At 41.6% G+C, this 24,044-nt stretch overlaps 1 protein-coding gene across 1 annotated transcript in view; it reads right to left on the bottom strand.

Annotated features, from left to right (window-relative positions):
• Window positions 1-1,489: 1,489 nt before the first annotated feature.
• ube3c (ubiquitin protein ligase E3C) overlaps window positions 1,490-24,044 on the bottom strand; it is a 28,330-nt gene continuing 5,775 nt past the window's right edge. The window contains exons 11-24 of the mRNA XM_003439224.5: window positions 23,422-23,609; window positions 20,572-20,658; window positions 19,266-19,423; window positions 18,741-18,967; window positions 15,846-15,950; window positions 15,197-15,284; window positions 13,336-13,433; window positions 12,757-12,889; window positions 9,800-10,047; window positions 6,776-6,988; window positions 4,671-4,859; window positions 4,517-4,583; window positions 4,258-4,388; window positions 1,490-2,704 (exon numbers count right to left, since the gene is read on the bottom strand). Coding sequence (XP_003439272.1) covers window positions 2,534-2,704; window positions 4,258-4,388; window positions 4,517-4,583; window positions 4,671-4,859; window positions 6,776-6,988; window positions 9,800-10,047; window positions 12,757-12,889; window positions 13,336-13,433; window positions 15,197-15,284; window positions 15,846-15,950; window positions 18,741-18,967; window positions 19,266-19,423; window positions 20,572-20,658; window positions 23,422-23,609 — 2,103 coding nt within the window. The 3' untranslated portion in view covers window positions 1,490-2,533. The remainder of the gene's footprint in view (window positions 2,705-4,257; window positions 4,389-4,516; window positions 4,584-4,670; window positions 4,860-6,775; window positions 6,989-9,799; window positions 10,048-12,756; window positions 12,890-13,335; window positions 13,434-15,196; window positions 15,285-15,845; window positions 15,951-18,740; window positions 18,968-19,265; window positions 19,424-20,571; window positions 20,659-23,421; window positions 23,610-24,044) is intronic.

A 24,044-nucleotide genomic window follows, 5' to 3' on the forward strand; every position in this document is an offset into this window, starting at 1 on the left:
AGGAACTGATAAGCAGTGAGCTGAACTCATCCTAACCCAAAGAAGTCAAATGAAGCAGGGCAGGTTATTGCGGTTTCAAACCGAAGTGAGGCTGAAATTACAGGCCTGCATTGATTTTAAATGGAAGATGAAGGTCGTTTTTGCAGTAAAAGCTGGCCGGAGCTCTTGCCAGCAAAAGAAGACCCAATGAAAATGACAGGTAGCTATTAATTATACTGGGCATTAAGGGCAGTCTGGATTTAATTACACCCATTGAGCAGGAGGAATCACAGCAGAAATAGGTATCATGCATAGGTCAGTGCTTTTGCATACTTTGAAAGTCTTCACTTAAGTGTCTTTATTTATTATTTACTGTGGCTGAATTTGACGTGGTAACAAAGTAGGGCAACAACAAGAATGTGACTTAAAAATCAATCAAATTTAATTTAAACTGCACCCAAAAGGTTTCAACCACAACTCACATAAGCTTGGGCTGATCAGTCTTCATGTCTAGACAGGCAGTAAGGCGGCACAGGCACTCCCTGTCCTGATGTACTGCTATGCCAAAGGACTAAACCCATATTTCCTTCACAGGCTTCAGAGCCAGGAGAGCCATATTCATAAAAACAAATGAATTCATCGCTTTGATATTTCTGTTATTTGTTCGTGACCTTGAAAGGCTTCCAGAGGGTCCTCAGGTGTTTTCAAAGTCATTTCCATGCAGTACTAAAGGTTGACCACCAGGTGGCAATCTGCTACAAGAAATATGTTAGCAGAGACTTAACTAAGGTCTTTTAATGCACAACCTGGAGCTATGTCCCAGTCAGAATGCTCAGTAAATGGCCAGTTCAAACCTCAGGTTTGCTTCCATGTTAATTAAAATCCATGTTTTCATGCCAGCTTCGCAGGCACACTCACTTTGGTATCTTTTTTTGGAAAGCAGGCTACAATTCCACCCCCCTCAAATCACCCTCAAGTGATTTTTTGATGCTTCCTCGCTCCGCTGCAAGATAAACAAGCCTAAAAGCTTCAATTAGCCCTTAAAAATCCTATGAGCAAGCTAAAGTATGCTACGCAGTGAAGATGATTCACAACATCCTGCATTAACTTTGTCAGTTATAATCCATCACTTGGTAATAGTCTTAAATAAATCTCATAGTAATTGAGATGAATCCCTCATTTCAATGACAAGTCTGGTTTTTAAGACCCAATTACCACTTTGAGTTCTCTGGCCCAGAGGATGTGCGGTGTATGAGAAGAGGGGGGCAGCGAGTTGGCTGCTTTGGCGGAGAAGCGAGGATGGAGAGATGGACTCGGTCCAAATAGGGATGGATATCTTCCTCAGGGGCTGCACTGCATCAGAGGGCAGGTAGATTTATGACAAACGCACACAATCTTAATTTGTGCTCGGCCCGATAATGCATCTCAAGGCCAGAATAGTTCTGCTCAGTGTTTCTTAACTGGATGTTTCTTTAATTATATGTCAGAGGCCATAAAACTCAAGAGGAGATTTTCCCACAAAGCACTGTTTTATGTCTCGGTCATTACTGTAAATTACAAGTAACAAGAAAATATGGAGGGAAAAAATCGAAAAGAAAAGAAAAGTGGGTTTATTTGTTTCCATACACTCTTATTTTTTTTTCAGCCTGTTGGTACACTGATCATCTATAAGCCTCATCAAACATGACACAGTTGCTGCTTCCCCCCTCTAAAAAGCAAACTTGCAGGAGGAGGAAAGAGAGGGGGGGGGGGGGCGTTCACCTTAAAGCAGACGTGTGTGAAAACAGAAACTCGTCACGCGAAAAGGAGAGAGGAAAAACAAACCTGTACAAATACTGAATAGATGAATAATACAAGAGCAGCTGTAAACATATACATATTCACAAAAAAAAAAAAACCCTTCAGTGCTCCCCTCCCCAAACATCCAGCAAGACAAGTCATTTCTATTCTTCAGATGGCGTGTGCACACTTACTGTATCGTTATCAGACACGACGGTTAATACTAGGAATAATAACAATTCGAGAAATCACAAAAACCTCCAGGTTCACCGACTTCTACGTGAAAATTCATGACGGCTGTACACAAAAGCTCCTCCCACCTCCGCAGCCCTTGGCACACCACAAAGTGGCTTTACAGTCCTCCCCACTCTGTCCCCCCAGTCTGTTGTTATATTGCCTTTTTCTGTTTCAACATGATGCTGCTTAATCTTTGGTGAAAACATTTCTCCATTCAGTTACACGCTTGTTTGTTTTTTGTTTTTTTTAATGTATGCACAAAATACCTTCTGCAAAATTTAACTGAGCTGCTGATCTGTCTGAAGAATAAGAAGGGATTCAACATTTCAAATGATTTAAAAGGACCCTTCTTTCAGTCTGTGGGGGAGCATTTCCTCACCATCGGCTTGGCACGCACACACACGCACGCACGCACGCACACACACACACACACAAACAGTAAAATCAGTCAGTGCATGGTTTGCTTCCCCTCGTCTATTTTCAGTCTTTCACCCCAAAGCCACCTCTGTGGCGTCCGTGTCTGGAGGCACAGCACAGTTCAGCTCAGCTCGAACCCGGAGGATGACTCGATGGCGTACAGCAGCTTGTTCCTCATCAGGTGCTGGTCGCAGAACTCGGGGAGCTTGAGCAGGTTCATGCAGGTGCTGGCGGTGGGCAGGCGATCCAGGTCAGTCCCTCCGTTGTGGATGCAGAAGGCCGGGTAAAGCTCCTGTTTATGAGTGAAGGCCTTCGATTAGAAACTGATAGAGAGAAATCTCTACATCCCCGAGGCGTTTAAAAACCATGGAAATTAAAAAGAAAAAAAAATGAGGCGAGAAGCAACACGTGTCCGTAATGATCCCAATTTCAAAACCAATTCAGATTAAGCAATAACTGTCAACTTCCACAAGGGGATAAATGTTAAAAGAGAGACATTAAGTGCTAAGCTAATACAGTGGAAGTATAAATTTAGGAAATAATCTTAGTGCTTGAAAGGTACCGAGTGGGGAAATCAGCCCACGGTTTGACCCTTGGATGAGACGCTGGAGGAATGGTCATTTCATGTTGTCTAGCTGGCATTTTTTTAAATCAAGCCTCTCGCCGATGAGGCCACCTCATCCGCAGGCGGTGACACGGACCGTTTCCATCACTGGCCGGGCCAACCCATGAGCTACTCCACCCTGATTTCATCCTGCTATTTAAAGTTAGCATAGATGGCTCAGCGGCCACACTTGCCCGATTAAATGGCTCTTTAGGGGTTTGGCCATAATGACCCCATTTTTCTGACAATTACCGTATTAAACTATCGTTGCTTATTGAGAAAGTGTCATTACCGCAGCCATCATTTTGGGGGGGAAAAATGGAGAGTTTCCATCATCTTTTTTAAACGGCTTCTCTTGACAGAGCTATTTCTCCTCTAATGAATCCTGGGCCGAATCACGACAGCTAATTAAAGCTTAGCTGGCTTGAGCTGAGGGCCAGGTCAGGGGCCGCTTCCCTAGGAATTACCGCCCTCTGCAGCCCAGAGACGAGCGGAGGAGGGAGGAGCGCAGTCATATTTATCAATGGTGGAGGCAGCTCTCAAACACATAGAGGAGGAGAGCGTTGCTCCCCACAGCGCAAAAATCAAGTTTTCTTAACTGATGACAATAACAAGGAGTACTAAAACCAATCATATCATGATTACACCTTCTGGTTTGACAAAGTATGACATAAAAATTGTTTAATGGCTCAGAGTAACACTTTCTCCTTTTTTCTCCTATCTCAAACTACTTAAGTGTCCCACAAATCAAGTCAGTGAGAAAGCGAAACAGCTTCCAATTAGGAAATCATTTCAGAAATAGGAGGTTAGCGGTAATGATTCAGCAAACGGTCTTCAGAAGTAGATGGATGGAGTTTCCTTGCATATTAATCTCGCAGAAAACTGCTGCTTTCTGCCCCGTCGCGCCAAGTTGAAAAGTTCAAGAGGCTACCAAGTTCTGAGCGGCAATATTTGACCAGCCAAGGCTTTTTCAGGCGGCCACAGACAGACTTCTTCAGCAGAGGAAGGTCATGAACTATAAAACAACAGTGGACGTGGTGATAAGACTCGGGTCTTATCGCCAGCTAATTTGAAAACGATCATTTTCTAAGCTGTTATCAGTCTGGGCATTTTCATTACAAGCCCATTAAAGAGGGAACACTCCCTTCTGTTGAGGTTGGAGAACCAGAGGATAATGGTGGGCAAGGCAAGTACAGAGAGAAGAAGAGGAGGAGGGGAAGCGAGGGGAAAGTCCACATCACCTTGAAGCCCAGCAGCGGTGGTCTGGAGCAGCTGGTGACAAACTTCAGCAACTTGCGCTTTTCTTCATCTGTGAATCCTTCGACCACCTCCCAGAAGATCTGGATGACGGGGTGAGTGGCTGAATACCCGCCTGAAGGAGACGATGAAGGTGTAAAGTTAGAACGGAAAGAAATTTCTCAGTGCTATAAATGAGAATTTGCAGAAAACACAAAATGCAGAAAAGAACATACACAAGAAAATAAAGCACTTTGTACCTACCTGAGTAGTTTGTAAAGTTTTTTAGGTCATCGAGACAAATTGGCACATGAGCCCCAGATATCAGAACCTTTAAGATGTATAAAGCATATTTTTAGCTTCTTCAACACATTTTATGTTTCTTCAGGTTGAGTTATTTATGTCACGTGTAGAATACCTGAATCTCCTGCTGGTCAAACATGCGCAGCCACTCCAGGTTGACCACCTTGGCCAGACCCTGTCTGAAGGCCAGGCAGTGAGGCCTGATCTGCTTGTTGAGCCTGTAGTCAGCCACCAGATGGATGTAGGCTATTCGGTTTGCCGTGGTCACAGGAATATCTTTGCCTCCAGGCTTCAGCTCAACCACCTGCATCAGAAGGCACACGAGGCATTTACACGGTTCTTTCACGGTTCTTCAGTTTCTCTTTAGTTTTTCAGTTGCGAGGTGACCGTTAGAGTATTTATTTGCAGCATGCAGGATTTAATTCAATAACACAAAGGTAATTAAAATAGTTTCAGCGGCACTCTGATTAAAGGTAAGGCTCTCTCCATGCAAGTGTGCGGAGAAGTGCACTTCAGTGTTTCCAAATATAGCCTGACTACTGAACATCTGGTCCAATACAATTTGGCCCAGTGTCCTCTTTTCATTAGCTTTAGAGCAGTTAGCACTTGATAAGATGTGCTCGTCTCAGTTCATAAAGCTGGCAGTGCGATGACATCATAGCATCGGCAGGAATAAGAAAAAAAAAAAGAAGTAATGTTCATCTTTTTCCAACGCAGTCTTGGGATATGAGATCTTGTGTTTTGACAATTAAATTGCTCACATGTATAAACGTGACTTCAGAAACTTTATTTCCTCTTTCTTTTACTATCTCGGATAAATTGATTATAGGGGTTTAAAAAAAATACTCACTGCCTTTGTTGCTACTGCATTTCCTGCAAATACTGCAAGACTGCACCACGTGGCAAGGTGAAACGTTTTAATCAGGACGATCAACACGACGGATTAAATCTCATCTGAAGTTACTGCAGGACTGAGTTTGCATTAATTTTCCTAATTTTGGTCAGTGTGTTATCTGCAGCGAGCTAGTCATTCTGCCTAAAGTGCCAGTTATCAGCTCAGACTCTTCCGAATGAGGAAAAATATGGACTTGCACAGATTTTCAGCATCGCTGTCACAGATAGCTCGACTAAAATGAGCTCAACATCATCGTTTTGCAGTGAACAACTTTCAGCTGCCACGTTGGATCAGGTTGCCATGTTGGAACCAGTTTCTTTTCTGTGTTTGTTATTTTTCTCAGAAACCTCCAACACGTGGCAAACAGGAACGCCGCTTTTAACAATGCTCGTATCCAGACGGTCACAAAAACTGACCGATAAACACTTTACAGGATATTTGTTTAACTAAAATAAAAACTATTGTCTGAAACGGCAGCAGTGATGAATCAGCACCTCTGACGCATTCTTAACAAAAACTGATCGATAAGCTTCACAAAGGCGCTCAGTGCCGCAATACTCAGGTAGACCGCACTATAATGTAAGCGGTTTCTCTTGTGGTTTTTTGTGTTATTTTTCAGCTTCTGCCTTTGCACTGTATGTGGTCTAACTTAAAGTTAATCATTTTCTGTCTTTTTCTCACTCACAGTGGATTCTGATTATGTGCTAATGTAAGAGAATTACTATTGTTATCTTGCTTGCTTTGGCTATCTCACGAGGGCAAATGCAGGGCAGACTGCTCCCGGGTGTGTGCCTAATCTTTCACAAATTGTTTTCCCTGTCGTGTTTGCGACCAGGAGGGCTTTACCGTGACTCGACCATTTCAGGTGTTTGAGAAGAGCTAATAAGACGCGCTAAGGCCCTGAGTAAACAGGAGCTCCGTGCAGAGTGCAGGTCTGGGCTTAGGTGACTCAGGGTGATGGTGGTTGTTCATCTCCGGAGCCTTGAGCTTTGGAGGGGGCGTGCTTAAGAGCAGCTAGCTGCTTCTGTCAGGCGTGCTGTGAGGTAATTTCTCGGGGAAAGGCAGGTGGAACGGTCAACAGAGCTGCTGTGTTCGCTGCACCGCAGCAGGGCTTAGGGTGACAGCGGTGACGTGCTTTATCTCTTTCAGAGCTGAAAAGTGGTACATTATGAGGGAAATGAATTATTAACGCCACAAAGAGAAACCAAACAGGAGGAAGGAGAGACGGCTAAACATGACCAGGATACAAAGAGATGGAAAAAAAAAAAAAGTACACATGAATCATTTATCCAACTAAATCCCACCCTGTCCCCAACCCCGGTCACCTGAGCTTCTCCCAGATCGTTGTTGACCACGGTGAAGTTAAGGCCCAGCTCTTCCACGTCACCCTCATAGCTCTTGAGGAAGAGCAGGTTGCGATACATCTCTGGGTCCAGGGAGGCCAGGTGGTGAATGTCCACATCTGCGCTGGTTCCAAGAAGCTTGGACAGGAAGAAACTCGCAAAGGGCAATTCCACCAGCATGTTTTCATAGAGCGCCTGCGGGAAAATGTTGATGTTAATCCCTTAAAGCCTGAATCATGAAATAATTTGCCACGAAATTATGTTTTGTTTTGGGGGGTTTTTAAATTGAGGGTTTAAACCTTTTGACAAAAACCCAAAATTAATTTGTATAATATTTTCTGCATTCAGCATAAAATCTACCTTTACCGCACCAAATCCATTCAAGTTTAGCAGTAAGCAACATTTCAACTTTTAATACTGGGAGTTAATTGTGATTTCCATTCCAATTAAAATGTATTTCCCTGTATCAATCGTGCCCTCCCTCAGAGTTTGTCTTTGTCCAACCAGAGAAGCCAAATATATTCAAACTGCAGTCCAGGTGAACGGGTACACTGTACCGTTTGGAAAACAAACCAAATATGTCCCTTCCTAAATTATTCAGCAGTGGACAGGTCAAAAGCAGATGTGATAAGGCCCTATCCACAATAAAGGTGGGCATTTTATCATGAGAGTCTACGAAGATTTACTCACTTTTAGAGGTAGCCTCAAGTGGCCATTAGAGGAACTGCAGTGTTTGGCGTTTTTCAGCCTTTTTTTTTTGTTTCATTGAATCAAACACCACAATTAAATAACTAAGAGTCTGCTTCCAGCAGCAACCATAATGCTAGTAAGCACATATTAAAGAAACAAAAAAAAAAAACAATAACAAAATATCACATTTGCCTGAAACTCCTAGCAATGAACGAAGTGATAGAGACTTAATCTGATCACATCTGAAAATACACAAAACAACCTACCACAAACACACACGCTTCTGCTTCACCGGGCTCAAACTTTATAAATGCCAATTCTCACCTTGACCTTAAATGCCATTAAGTACCACAGCCGGGCAGGTGACTCATAAAACGAAAAGCTAATGTACTCGAATAGTCCGAAAAAGAGCCCATTGGAGACATTAAAATATACAGGTCTTTATAAATGATTGCGCTAAAAACCCTGACCGCATCAGCTAAATGGATTATAAATCTAGAGGATTTCCATAATGCATGCATCTTAAACACACACACACGCAAGCATAAATCACGGCTATTTTCTAAACACAGGTTAATTGCACAACTCCAAACATTGTCTATTTTTTATGCAAAATAATCCACTTAGCATTTCTCTCGTGGCCGCGACTCATTTCAGACCATATGCGCCGCGTGGCCCCTTGAAACCTATCAATAACACTTGTGCCGGGAAGAGGCAGCATTAAGTATATGGAAAAAACCTGTAGCCTTATTTTTTTTCAATGCCATTTACTTTATTTATGAGTGTTTATTGCCAGAAATTGTGCCAAAATGACTTGGGCTGGAAAGAATTAATTATTATGGCCCAGGCCCTTTTAATATAAGTGAGTGCAGTGGCAACGCAATTAAAGCAGATCGCGGCACCATCAGGTGGAATAAATGCCAACAACATTGCAGGTGCATTCTGTTAGCTGCCAAATAAACTCCTTAATTTACAACATTAAAAATCAATAAAATTATAATGCCTTCCAAACGCATCTCTATCAATCAGCAGTGCAGAACTATCAGTCAGAGAGGAGACTGTGCAGAGGGCTGGTGTTTGGGTAGGATCACAAAGAGAAAAGGCCACTTCCAAAGAGGCTGGAAGAGAATCTTGATATTTGGACAAAAGCACGCTCCCATCTAGATTAAACGCAACTTTTTAATCTTTATCTTGAAGCGATGCCACCGCAGCAGCAAAGTAACCTGTTTTCATGTTTTCCCATTTGTGGCTTAAATCTTTCAGCTTGTCAGCTGGGTGGACAAGTGAGGAAGAAGGATGATGGCCGGCCTCTATTCTGATGTTCAATCCACTTTCAGTGAGTACCCCCAGACAAGCCACTCCTGCCTGTAATACATCACCTCCACAACAATGGCACGCCTCGGACATTAATTAACAATATTAATCTCCTGTGTCCTTTGAGCCGCGCCGTGCACTGTGCACACTGCAGCAGCGGTGATGCAATCCCAATCTATATAAACGGTTGCCTTTTATCCGGGCAGTAACGGCACTAAACAAATATCAATACACCTCTCAAGTGGCCACTCAAACGTCCATTTTTATGGAGAAAGAGGAACTTAAGGTAAGGTTAATTGAAAGTCAAATTCAAATTAATTTCCCACCACCTAATTGCCTGAACCATTAGCTCCGGGGAGCACAATGTTGCAAGACGTAGGGGTGGGGAGCTTGTAACTGCTGATTGATCATGTCTCACTTCCACAGAATGCAGAGGAGAAGAAGAAGAAAGGAGAGGGGGGGGGGGGAGTTACAGAGCTCTGATAAGTGGACTGGACCATCTAGGGCCGAGCAAGAGAGAAGAGACCTGGATGTTCCTGACTGTAAAAGAGATCAAAATGCTATTACCACATGCTTTGAACGCTTATTTATGTCCTGTCTCTGACGAGCTGCTGATTTAGTGCCAACCAAATGTGATCACTACACAAACAAGAGGTAGGAATCATCGGCTAATGGAAGATCTAATTGAGAGGCGACCGCTTGTCATGAGGTAATTCTTCTCCAGACTGAGATGATACCCCCCCTCCCAACAACGCACTCCCCTGAAGGAGGCATCTTGATAAACAATCACCACCACATGCATTAGGGATGATTTAGAAACATTAGGCTCTAATAAATAGTGCCATCAGGCAAGGAAAGAGGCAGAAAAACAATGCAATCAACAGATTACGCAAACTGCTAATTAATGAAAATAAAACCTGCGCAAGTGCCAGATTTAAGTTCTTGACAAACTCCTCCATTATTTAGGTTAATATTTCTTAGTGTTTTACTTTGGAGGCTCACCTTTCCGAGGATCCTGCCTAAGAAGTAGTAGTGTCTGGTGAACGAGTCTCCCACCAGCATCTCTGCAGCGGGGCTGGGGTACAGCAGGCCCTCGTTGGTCGTCTTGAAGAAGCCCTGGTTGGGGTTGAAGCCCGACTTGAGGAGCTCATTGAGGAACTCGCGAAAGATCCCACCGCCGTCGATTCCCGCCTCATCCAGACCGTGAGCGTTCAGCAGGTGCACTCTGATCCTCTTCTTTAGGTCCGGTTCTTAAAAAAAAAAAAAAGACACGGGACATCAGGAAGATTTCATCAAGGTACAACAAGAATAAATATTAAAGACGCTCTCTGATAACATTCACGGTCACAGTAAACTGAATTTATTTTCCCTCCATAAATGTCACCAACAGCCTCCTGAAGATCTCAGAGATTTTTTATTCTTCACTTCACATTACTTTTTATAGTAATTTCCAGCAGGGAAATTAATTGAGACACGCTGCCAGTATCTTCAGTCTAACAGTTAATGGTCATGTTGTCAGTTTTTATGATCACAAACCTATTTTCTACCATGAAATTGAGAGAACAGCATATAAACTGAGGTTTTCACAACAAAGCTAGCTCCTAGCTTTAAAACAATAGTTTTAGCTTAAAGGCATATAAGGAAACAAACCATTTCCTGTGATGTAAGTGGTGTGAGATTGTTATAATTCAGGACAAAACTGAACTCTTGCATCATTATTTTAAAGTTCGGTTTGACCTTGGTTACTCTTGGAAGTTAGGAGACTGAGTTTCTTGTAACTCTTCGGCAGCCCTGTGGATCAGCAGTCACAACATGCTGCTTTTTACATCACGTGTACACTGCAACACACTGCATTCAGTGTTTCTAATCATAAAAAATACACTTTCATATGTTTTTAAAGCTTAAAATCATCTGTTGTCTGATTTTTCCCCCCGATTAAACTTTGCTGACTATTTTCTAAGTACTTTTATGAGCTAACAAATTAAATGTGACTGTGTTTACCAAACATGCCCTTCCTGGTAATCAGCTGGATGACCCCCATTGTTTTAAATACCCCTATATTTATGTAGTTTTATTTTGTTCTAAGCAGGAAATCAGTTTTGCAAGCAAAAATATAAACTGTTGTGAATAGAAACAATTAAATGTATATAAAAAAACAGTGATTAACACATCAAAGTAATCTATGCCTCACAGCAAAGGAGAAGAAATGAGCAGAGAGGCCCAACAACTTTCACAGAACTTTAAATTTGGAAAAGTTAAGATCAGAGTCCAGATTTTTAGGCCATTTTGACAGAATCGTATTAGTGGAGGTTTGCAAACATTCACTTACATAACTTCCTCTACCTTCTTCCTAATTTTCGCCCTCAGTGACCTTCTGAGTAACCCTGTGAAACCATTTATACAATGACTAAATTATTTCATACTCAGTGCAGCTGACAGGAACTATTGCTGTTCCATTTTGATGTCACCTTTATATTAAAACTAAAACTTGAACATTTTATTGAGCTGACTGGTTGTATTTTTTTTAAATAATTAATAAAATTGCAATTATTTTGACTTGTTATTATTATCCATCTATTAAATATTAAAAGGTTCCTTTAGAGGCTTGAACTTATTTTCCCATCAGAAAATGTATAAACAGTATTAATGTATACACTTGCCACCCATTCTGTTAGGGAAACTGCTCATTAAGCCAAATATTTAATCAGCCAATCACATGGGAGCAAATCAATATGTTTGGGCGTGCAGGCATGGTCGAGACGACCAGCTGATGTTCAAACGGATCGTCAGAATGAGGAGGAAAGATAATTTAAGTAAATTTTAGCATGGTGGTTGGTTCCAGACGGGCTTTTCTGAGTATTTTAGAAACTGCTGATCTGCTGGGATTTTCCCCACACAGTCATCTGTAGATTTTAAAGAGAATGATCCAAAAATGAGACAATATCCAGTGAGGGGTAATTGTCTGCATGAATTTGCCTTGATAAGGTCAAAGTTCAAAGGAGAATGGTCACACTGCTTCAGGCAGACACAAATAACTACTCATTACAGCCACAGTAGAAGAAGAGCATCTCTGAACACACAACACACTGAAACTTGCAGTAGTTGGGCTCCAGCAGCAGAAGACCACACCAGGTGCCACTGCAGCTGTTTTCTGTCCACTAAGAAAGGGAAACTGAGGCTGCAATTTGCATGGGTTTACTATCGTGGATATGAAGCCGACTAATCTACAGCCACTGTGTGATGCAAACATGTCAACATGTCAATCTCAGTGGTATGTTTCCAGCATGTTTTTGAATCAGTGCCGCAAAGAATTAAAGCATTTCTGAAGGCAACCCAGTACTAGCAAGGTGTACCTAATGAAATGGACAGTAGGTGTATATATTCCCACGAGTCTGATGTGCTGTGTGTTTTAATCCAACAAAGATATTTTGCACTAAAACACTTTCTTGACCTGCAGAATATTATAATCAAATTCTGTAAAAGGTCATCTTTCAGAATAATTAATGTATAGCAATAAATCAAGACAGCTATAACGTATATACACACATGAATGATATAGATCATGTCTTTATCCCAGGTCTCCTACTACTCTTTTTAATCAGATTGCTCCCTCTCGAGCACCCTTTCAAATTCAAACACAAAAGAGGTGACTTAAAATAATTGATTCTGCTTTTATGCGCTCCATTATAATAATCGCGACCACAATTAAGGCTTTACTGAAATTCAATACTCTGCACAGGAGGAGAGCCAACCTTCATCTTTGCTGCTAACCAAAACCTTGATCCTTGATATTAAGATTTTAATGGAGCATAACAAGAGTTTCGGGAACATTATCAGCATTTACTACAGAATGCCGCCTCATTTCTTGTGCTCGGAATGACGCTTCACATTATTTACCCACAAAATAACGCACGGATTACAGTTTTCTTTTATTGAAACTGTAGCGGCGCACGCAGTACCGTTTTCTGGAGAGAGTTTGTCGTAGGCATCCTCATAGATGTAGTTGCGTCTGATGGTGACATTGATGCCGTCGGGGAACGGGCCGTCCCCCTGCACATCTCGCTTGTCGGCGAAGATTAACCTCTGGAAGATCTACAAGAAAGACATGAACCCGGTGACAGGGTCAGTGACAAATCCTGGGAGTTATAAAATGTTTAATCCTGTTAATAATTTTGACTGCATTTCGATTGAGAGCTTTAGATTTTGAGCATACAAACATGAATAATTCCTAAAAGCAAAGCGCTGCTACCCAATGATGGGTAAAATCCACATATGTATCTGGATAACTGAAACAAAAATGGATTTTTGTTTCTCCACTTTTACCTCCAATCAATAAAAAATATGAATGTAGCTACAAAGACATAAAGCGCTGCACTCGAGTTGTTACCACAGTGTTAAATACTTACTGGCAATCTTTAATATTCTCAAAATAACCAGCAAATTTAATAGCATTATATGTATACTATATAAAGGCAATCACTATAATACAACACTCAAAGCCTTATGGTGCAGCTGAGTATGGAGCAGCGGTGCGGTACCTTCACTCGCTCCTCGAAGGGCACCACAAATGGGAGCTCGGTGAGGATGGCCAGATGTCTTTCCTCGGACACAGACAGCTGTGGAGGCTCTAAACCAACTAAAAAAAAAATTAAAAAAAATATACAGTGTTCGATATTTTAACGATTGCTTTAATACAGGGAATCAGGCACTTTCTTCTTGTTTTTATACAAAATAGTTATTTAGCGATTTTTGTCCAAATCACAGAAAAACAATCTCAAAACTCATGATCTAAATACTTTGTGCTTTTTTAAAATAACTTCAAGACTCTCAGATTTAACCAGGGGCGTAATTTCCAGAGGGGTTAGGGGGGTTATGACTCAACCAGTATAATCCCCCCAATAAAATGATGAATTATCTTGCATAAATAGGCTGTTGATTTTCTTTACTCATTTCAGTTAGTACCAGCAAAATAGTTTCATGTTTAATCATCTGGGAATTTACCCAGATTTATTTATTTATTTAGACAGAGATCTTGACCCCCCCCCAATGTTCAGCACAAAGTTTAGCCGATGGATTTAACTCTCAGTATGTGCAATATAATTGTTCATTAATACACAATATTTGTAATATAACAGCCAAGTGGTTTTTAAGCTGGAAGCATACTCTCCAACATCACTCTGTAACACTCATCTAACATAATCACTCCTCACTGTTAAGCATTATGATTAAAACGCAGTCCACAGGCCAACCATTAAATACCTTTCCACCCTACAGCCTTTTAATTAACCCAGCTGTGACCTGTCCATCCACCTGCTGGGCTTTATCCATTAGGCTGCTGTTTGTTTTGTATTAAACTTGGCGTTTAGACTGTTTAGCCCACAGAAGAAGAAAAAAAACGCTACAATAGCTAAACCGCTCTTCACCCTCCTCCGTGTCCACTGCAGCTCAATTATTCTGCCCAATTAGTCAATCTGATCTGCATTTTCCCATCAGGTTTCCATCTTTGAGGAGAAATATGGCCTCTGAGTGGTCAATACATTGCTCATTCATCAGCCATGGGGCTGTCCATTTAAGGAAATGAGAAAAGGCCAGACAAACACGTGGACCAGATGTGGCTGACTTCATCAGGTACTTTCACACTAATTGAATTTATCCCATACGGCCTCTGAGTGGCACTGGGTAGATCATACACACATTTTTATCAGCTTGTTTTCACACCGTACTTCACAGAAACCCAAAGTGAGCCTGATGAAGCCCCGTGTCGACGTCAGTGTACTTTCCTGAGTGCCTAATTGAGTCAATGAAGAGAAAATGTGGTTAATATATCTTGGTAGGAATGGGGAAGGTTAATGACTTTTCTGCAGCTTCTTTTCACATCCCTGGAAGGCCTGTGAAGGAAACATTATGGTACTGGAAATTTACTTCTATCTCTTTATCTCACTCATTGAGGAAGACTCTACTGACGATCAGCAATAACACTTCCTTTACACAAACATGATTTTACACTCAAACTTCTCTTATCAGATACATTTTCAATGCACAATTCCATAATATATGAAAAGCAAACACAGAGAAGGTGACTTTGGACAGCAATTACTGTGATTTCTTGGACTACTTATCAAGCTGACACAAACATTATGTGCTTCTAAATTTTCAACCATTGCCAAATGCCAATGGAGTAGCTGTGTGGTGTACATTAAACAGCACTGATGATAATAGGCTTAAGAGTCTAGTCATTCCAGTTGATGACAAATAAACAATTGGCTATTCTGCAATTTCAGGGCAGGATAAATATGAAGGTCAGTTAGATGACATAGAAAAAGGTGCAGGGGCTCAATTTGACATCCATCTTTTTGTAAGGGGAAAAAAAACACCTAACAACTGCAGAAATTACAGTACCATCCAGTGTAGACTGAAGTGGCCCGATGCGGCCCATCCTCCGTGTTCTCCACACGTGTCTTGCAGATGGGACGTACAGCTGGGTGACCTGGAGAGAAAAGAGAGGAAGATAATGACGAACCTGAAGCTCCTGCCTGCGCCTTCGGGCCAGAATAAGGGTGACAGGTGACTTTACAAGCCCAAAACATCTTTAAAATAAGAAGTCTTTGTAAAGTTTGCTTAAAAAAACTATTCTTACTTTTACAGCTGTGGTATACACATACCTATTTTGTTTAATTTAGAATTCTTTTTATTGACCTTTCAGGTACAAACAGTAGAACATGCCTATTCTGTTACCACCTCTTGAAATTATGCTCTTCTGTGCAACAAAAAAAAGAAAAGAAGCTGAAGTTTATGAAACTCCTCTTACTTGCTCTAAACATGTCTTCACCTTGTTAGGAGGGATAAAATATGTTGTGATGATCATTTTACCCTTATGAGTGTAGAAGGAAATTTTACGGCCATTCATTTTATAATTCTGTCTATTGAAATTAAACCACTGCACATAATAAACAGCTCTGTGAATATCTTTTATTCCACAATAATGCAAATATTTTGCAGAATACGCAGTGTAGCAATTAACCAAACAGCTGTGATGACAGGTAAATACCTTATCGGCCCGGATATTGACCTCCTCTGACAGCCAGTGACCTGCCGGACAGAAGGGTCGGCGGATGTCACGAGCTTTCACCATCTTCACCAAGTTAGTGATGACCTGAATTGGAAATCAAACACAAAGACACACACATATCCATACACATACCACATTAACATCTTTAAGTATGACATCCCTATAAGAATTCTTAAAAACCGCGGCTCAAGTCTATTTTCACAAAGGAGAGCAGCTGTTTTTTTCTTTCACGTATAGGCTGTTCAGTAGGATGAGGTGCCTCCTCTTGGAGGAAAAAGAAAAAGCAATTTGAGAATTTAGCCATTAGTGCGCCATTTATGGGGAGTATAAAAGAAAAACGACCTGCGCCATCCCTCAACGTCCAGCCCTGTTAATTACTGGCGAGGTCTGCTGACATCAGCCATCGGACAGAGGAAGCAAAAGGCAGAGCAGCACTGGATCACAGAGCTGTAGCAGAAGGGCGAAGGGTTGCAATGATATTTCCATTTGGTTACACTGATATTACTGAACCTTTGTCCGAATGCATAATGCTTTGAAGGATTGAGACTCGTATCATTAAACTGAATTATTCCGACGCCATGTGAATGTTTCATGTCTCGATGAGAAACGGGGCCTCTTTCAGTAAAAGTTGCAACAGCATTTTTTCCTCTTTGGACCTAAACAGCGATAACATATCCCTACTCAGTTGCTAATTTGCAATAAATTCAGACTTTTGATTTGTGATTCGCTGAGCCAGTGCGAGAGGGGCGTGGCCCGTTATCTCTCGCTGCAGCAGACAGAGTAGGAAATAACTTCACTAAATGGTGCCTTTATATTTCACTTATGCAACAAGTCTTTTGGAAACCATTGCGAGTCTGTCTCTGTGAACATACAAAGTGACCTATGTCTGAATGACAGCATGCCCTCACTTTAGCAAACTAATGAGGCCTAAAATGCTACATATCCCATGTCTGGAAAGGCTTTAGAGCTTTTTCAGTCTGCTAATGACTCAAATGTTAATAAGAGGCTCCCCTGTTGCTATGGCAAGTCCGAGTTAGACACCTACTGAACAATCACATGCACGTCTTTGCATGAAGATGTAACATTCGCAGCCAGTCAATTTCCGTATAGTACCTCAGCTAGATTATTCCAATCGAAATGTTCATTTCTAAAGCATGTCATTTACATAGAGCAACAATCAATCTTGGCCAATCACTGGGAGGCAACCAGAGCCCGCAATAATGGCAAGTGCAAAATGCTGTAAGAGGCACGTGACGATGGGTTTGGAGCAGACCTACCCCCTGACTCTGGGAATGAATAAGCATTCCTTAATTAGCCCATCGGGTTAAGTGCAAACCTTAATGGGCCTTTCCCAAACTCCGGCGTGACATCGTTCTCCAAACATAGCCAAGAAGAAAGTTCCATTAGCAATATTAATACAAGCTTAGTTGATCATTTTCATTCAATTAACTTCTTTCAATTAAATAGATAGCTCGACAATGGAGGTGATAAAAGATGGGGAGGGACAGCTGATGACACGAACCAAACATTAGCGTGTTAGGGGTCAGTGGCGTTAAACCGACTGTAAATCCCACCGTTCAATTTGGAAAATGCATTTCCCCTGCTCCCCACTTCTTTAATGGGTCGTTTTAGCTGACAAGAGGCCTTTGAGCTGATCTTTTATGAAAATCCCAGACATGCTCTTCACGTATTCACCACCTTTCAGAGAACACCAGCGTTCACTTTTAAATCCTTTGTCTAAGGGCCAAGAACAAAGTTGCTTAAACAGTTTCTCATGGAGAAAAGCAAAGAGGAGAAGTGGAAGGAAGATGTGGAATCGAGACTAGGATTAAGTTGCAGATGTTTTCTGCCTCATTTCCTCTGGGTAAATAATCAGCGTATGACCTCTCTGGTGCTCCATCTCATCTTTGCCTGTTCATGCATACATGCTTAGCTTCCACTGGTATGGACAAGCATTAGGCCACTCTTGCCTCAATGCACAGAGGGACTACACAACAGTTAGGCCCAACGCTAATGTGCCATGCTTCACGGTTAACACGCTGATGAACAGACATCAATAAAACAGATTTAGCATGATCATAGGAAGGACTCATGAAGAATATGTAATGCTCACTGAATGCATATGTGCACTGAAAGCCAATTACTGAGATACTGCACGAATCCTTATGGTGCTTTGTGCTCCTAACTCCTACTTGCACATGACTGCTCTGGGTTTTTCTTATCGATGACAGAAAATACGCCCACACCCGAGGCCAGAAAAGATTATGGTCAGGTCTAGGTGTCAAACACTCAAAAGTTTCCAATTTTATTCTAAATTTTAAATCTTCTACTCAATATAAAGAAAAACTTCATCTTAAAACACTAACTAAATTTCTAAATTTCTCTCGCTGGTATATCTACTGAGATACATTGTGCCCTCACTTCCTGCCTCGTGTTTTAGGGTAAAACACACGTGTAAGCAGGTTAAAGGAAAAATATTTTCGCAACAATGAGACTCTGTGGGCCTTTTTCTGACATTTTACTGCTCAAAACTTCAGTTTTCAAATCACTGGCTTTGCCACACAGTGAGAAAGCAGGTTTATGACTTTTTTTCCCATGATGCACTTAGAGAACTGTAGGAACTGCAAAGTTTGAAAGTTCTGCTTTTTAGAAATTCTGATATTTTTTCCCATTATTTGATACACTTTTGTTTTCCATCAATTTAACTTTAAATTTTTTTTGAATGGGCACTTTGGGCACCAATGTCATAGGTTTTTATGCTCTGAAAATGAAGAAGATAATAATTTTACCTGGACATAATGAGAAATACAAAACAGACAAACAAAAATGAAAAAAAAAAATGCTATAACATATAGACAGGACTACACATCTTACCTTGAAGAGTTGCACCCAGCGCTTCTGTTCGGCCTGGATATGCTGCTGAACCTCGGTGTTCGTCTTCACCCCCACACTACGGAAGGCAGCCATGTACTCCTCTCTGTGCTCTGCTTTGGTCTTAGGGTAGGCCAGCTTGATGATACCCAGACATGCATCTCTCAGACAGCGAGACAAAGTCACCAGCTCTAGCAGCGTGAAGGGCATCATGGAGGACTGCGTCTGACCTGTTGAGAGGGAAAATACATTCGCTATCTTTTACAGATATCGATCTGCACCATCTGTGACAGCTGAAAACAGAGGACAACAGCGATATATTATTTTGTTACAAGCGGGAAATAAGCGATATGGGATGGATATATAGCTTAATCGGTCATACATTCACCTGCCCAAAGAACTCTGTACAAAATATTTATTGATCAAATAAAATATGTAACATAGATATAAAACAGGGCACTTAGAGGACTACTAGAGAACCAAAGATATGCCATTATATCAAGTTAAACAGATTTTTATGTCTATTACCTTCCATTGCATGTCCGAAAAACTCGCTGTCATGCACAGAGATAAGAGAGTGGCTGAAGAGAGAGCTGAAGAGATAGAAGACAGGAATGATGCGGTTGGAGTCCTCAAAGGACATGGGAGACCCTCGGGAGATCAGCTGTAAGAGCGGCACCATAGACCTAAAGGAGACACAGACACATAATCATTTGAAAAAATAAGTATAAGGCTGTTAGAACAGGCAGAAATATACTGTACATGGATACAAGCTAATGGGAGCTTTAAAACCTGCAGTATGTCTACTGGCCAACTGAGGCCTACTACAAAAGTCCCATGTTAAAAAGTTCAACTTTACAGCATTAAAAAGCATATTTACAGATTGGTAGTGGTTAACTGAATCACACTGAATGGCAGGTGGAGCTGGTTGGTGTCTGCTAGGCCTCATCCACTAGTTCAAGTCATTAAACTGGACATCTTTACTGTGGGTGCGCTGTTTGCCTGTTCTGGGGCATTTTTAATAGATTACATACATATATTTGTTATCTTGGTTGTGTTCTTAGGGTCGTTGTCCTAGTTCGAGAGCCAGAGCACTTTAGTGCAGGCCATCATCAAAGATGTCTCCGTACATTGCCGTATTCATCTTTCCATCGACCCTGACTAGTCTTCTCATTTCCGCTGCTGAAAAATCATCCACACAGCATGATGCTGCCACCACCATGCTTCACTGTAGGGATGGTCTTGTCCAGTTGATGAGGAATGTCTGGCTTCCTCCAGACATGACACCTGGCACTCAGTCCAAAGAGTTCAATCTTTGTTTCATCAGACCAGAGAATTTAGTTTTCATGGTCTGAGATTCCTTCAGCTGCCTTCTGGCAAACTCCAGGTGCCTTTTATCCCTGCGGTGCCTGTGCCTTTTCATTGAGGAGTGGTTTCTGTCTGGCCACTCTACCACACAGGCCTGATTGGTGGAGTGCTGGAGAAGTGGCTGTCCTTTTGGAAGGACAATGAAATTCTCCTCTTTCCAAAAGAGCAATGCTGATGCTCTGCCGGAGTGACCATCGCAGTTCTGTCTTTGTCTAAATCCCTTCTACTCTAATCGTTCAGATTGGCCAGGTTACCAACTCTATTGAAAGTCCTAGTGGACTTTTTCCATTTACAGATGATGGAGGCCAGATCTATCTGAATGTATCTGAATCCATCTTGGAGTAAAACTGTAACATGACAAACTGTGGAACAAGTGAAGCACTGTGAATACTTTCTGAATTTACTGAATATCTATAACAATGCTTCAAAAGATAAAAATCGTATAGCCAATGTTAGAGTAGCTCACCCAGTGATCATCTTAGTTGTCATGGAGGTGATGAGGTGCCAGAGATGTCTCAGGAAGCGTGCATTGAAAGCTAAGCTGTACAGAAGTCTGCAGAGAACAAAGACAAGCACATAAAACAGAAATATTTAAGTATATTAAGTGGAACTAAAAAGACTTGAGTGAGATATTTCAATCAAATGACACAATCAGTGTGAAGAACAATACATTTACCCTCTGCCAACCTGTCTACCATGCTGAGATTGTCAACTTTGCCCCGTTAATCAGGGGACACCCAGAAAAAGACACTGTTAACCAATGTTTCCCTCACAGAATTTCTTGGCATTTTTTTCTTTCTGTCCTTTTATACCTCGTGAGGGGCAAAAGGAGATTAAATGAGCCATTAAGCTTTATTTAGGCGAGGCACCTTCCATTAGTAAACTAGTTGGTGGTGAGGGTGCCCAGCTTGGGTCATAAACAGCCCTCTGGCTTCCTGCTGGAGCCCCATTTAACTTAATGACCAGGGGACAGGGGGGACAAGACAATGCAGGACGTAGGAGGAGGGGAAGCCTGGTCCTCGCTGCGACCCTGCAGTACTGGCATGCTTCCACACTCACAGTGAATTACATGATAACGCAGAGGAAGGCCCACATACCTTGCTTTAGTCTCTCTGCACTCAACGGGCTGTGGCACCAAGGTGTGAAGGTGCTCTTTGTTCAAGTGTGTGTTTTTTTGTGTATGCTCCTAAATTGCATGGCTTTTCACACGGAGGATAAGAACAGGTGACAATAATGTGGTAAGTAAGCTGAAAAGCAACGTGAAGTAGCCCTGTATAGGCCCCTGTCTACTGACACCTACTGTATGAGGACGATTGCCTTTAACAGGGCAGCATCATGTGTTCACAGTAACACAGAGGAATAAAGGTCAGCAGAGGAAAAACATAAAAGTTGGTTGAGTGGGAAAGGGGCAATTCCATGTCTGCTAGATAGTCTCATCTCAGTATCAATGTTCAAATTCCCATTCCACCATCCAATCTGCCAAAATGGAGATGAACATTAGGAGCAGACAAACCTCAATATGGCTTGAAAAGTGGTTTGTGTTGATCACAGGCCATCTGTCAGTGCAACAAGACACTGGAGGGAAGCAAGAAGCAGTGCTGTGGGCCCATAACAAGTGATGTGGGTGTTTGATTGAAATGGGAAACAAAGCACTAAATGCCAGCTGACATGCTGATTTACAGCCTGAGAGAACCCAAACCCCCATTTCAATCATGGAATGAACCACTAATAAACAAAGTCAAGACATCAGAAGGGGTTGTGTGTACATATGTGTGAGTGTGTGTGAAAAGCAGGTTGATGAATAATGTCTGGATCATTTCATTTTGCGGTAATGAAAGAATCTCAGTTCAGCAGAAAAAACCCCAGAAACATCAGCCGTGCTCGGGTCAGATCTGATACCGCGAGCCTTGAACGCGCCTCCTCCTACAGACAAATTTGTTTTGCTGGCTTCTGTGTCCGCATGAACCAACAGCATTTTCTTTTTTCAGCACACCACCACAAAGATCGCGGTAACGGTTCAAAAGTAAATGGAGGTCACTTAATCAGAGTGGCCCTGTTAGCAGCAGAGTGCTACACTGGAAGAAACCAAACAATCAAAGTGAAATTACACCAAATATCCAACCCTAACAGTTAAAGTGAATTACTGCGTGGTCGCCAGAACAAACCTGGGCTAAGTATAATTAGCAAATCAATGAAAAATCTATTTTAGTCTCAGTTGATTGTCCTGCTTTTAGTTATCCTATAGAAAAAAAAACTGGAGTGCAGTTTAATGAGACGTTTTACATATTTATTAAAAAGGCAGTGTGCTGGGCTGGCTGCACGACTGGCCGGCCTCTTTTTTTTTCCTTTCTTTTTTTTTTTGCTTTAAGAGTCGTAAATCAAGGCCAGAATGCAATTTGCTCCCCTTAGCCTCTTGTAAAGCTATCCTGTCCACTCCTGCAGTGATTAATCTTTCTCAGTGAGCTAATTATTTTGTACAGATATCCAATAATGATGGAAGACGAAGGACAGGATTTATGGTAAAAGCTGAGAGAAGGAGGAAGCTGTAAAAATAAATAAATAAAATAAAAACTAAGGGCTGAATGTCTTCTAAATTCTTGTCAATGGTTTGTAAGCAACAATGCAAAATTACTAGCTGACCACTGGAGTCCAGCTGCACATGCCCAGTTTATATAATTACATGAAAGGATTTGGGGAATGTTATGGATTCAAACAATAGCAAAATATCTGTCTAGTAAAGCAGAGCCGCTAATGTGATCCCGAACTGCATCCTCACATATAAATGAACTGACAGCAACTGGCTTCAATAATAATTAACTAGAGCTGGTTGCCCGTCCATGAAGCTCAGCCTGATCACCTCCTGTCAGTCAATGCACCATCTAGACCCCCACGCTACCTCTGACATCCTGGCCCTAATGCAATCAACCTGAAAAGGGGTAATTGCCCTCATCCAGAACTGACAGCCTCCCTGACATCCCGGCTTCCTCTGCCGGTTGTAAATGCCAGCGGGTGCGGACCACTGATAACTGCCTGCCTGCCTGGTTTTATCGTTACTTACATTACTGCTTACAGCGCGGAAACACATAAACACACAGTTTTCCTCTCAATCAGGTGGCTCCTGGGATGCAAGGCTGATCCCATCTAGATGTGCAAAGTGTTATGATATGCCATTTAAAAAACGAAAAGCAACATCAAATTTACACTGATGTTGTGTTTTTGATTCACACACGCCTCCTGGCGTAAGGCTACTTACATTAACTTCATTACATGACACAGGAAGAATGAAAGACCCCCCAAAAAATGTGCATCATTGTACCTGACTTTTGGCACCATGAGACGATGCTGCACCATCAGCGTGTGACAGATGGATGCCATCATGGTGAAGACCTCCTCGCTGGCTGAATCCCTCCACACCAGGTTGAGCAGGGCGTTAGTCTGGTGTTTGGTGTCCAGTTTGTGGACACACTCTTCTGTTATCAGCTGAACTGAAATCCGGCTGTCATCCTAATGAAGAAAGAGATGAGTGTCATTTAAAGGACTGTGATTTTGTGATTGAGATGTGTAAGAGGGTAAAAAAAATTATCTTATTTTAGTTTTTTGTAGTTTATTTTAGAGATGCAATCTGCAATTTTTAGGTTACTGTTCATAAAACCAAGCGTTTAAATGACAGCTTTTAAACTTGTTGGTGTCATATGAGAGTATTGTGGAGTGTTTGTTGCTACTAATCTGCCTGGTTTGTGCTTGTGATTACAGGTATTTATTTACTTCTCTTTTAAATTAATGTTTATTGGCTCTTGGTGAAAGCATCTTCTGTGACCACACAAGAGTGCACAACGAATTTCCCGACTAGGACAATAAAATATATTGTATTGTATATTATCGCTTTATAAAAATTAATCTAATAATGAAGACGAGAAGTCTGGGACCACATACCTCTGC

Source organism: Oreochromis niloticus, linkage group LG9 (assembly GCF_001858045.2).
Source record: "Oreochromis niloticus isolate F11D_XX linkage group LG9, O_niloticus_UMD_NMBU, whole genome shotgun sequence".
NCBI lineage: Eukaryota > Metazoa > Chordata > Actinopteri > Cichliformes > Cichlidae > Oreochromis > Oreochromis niloticus.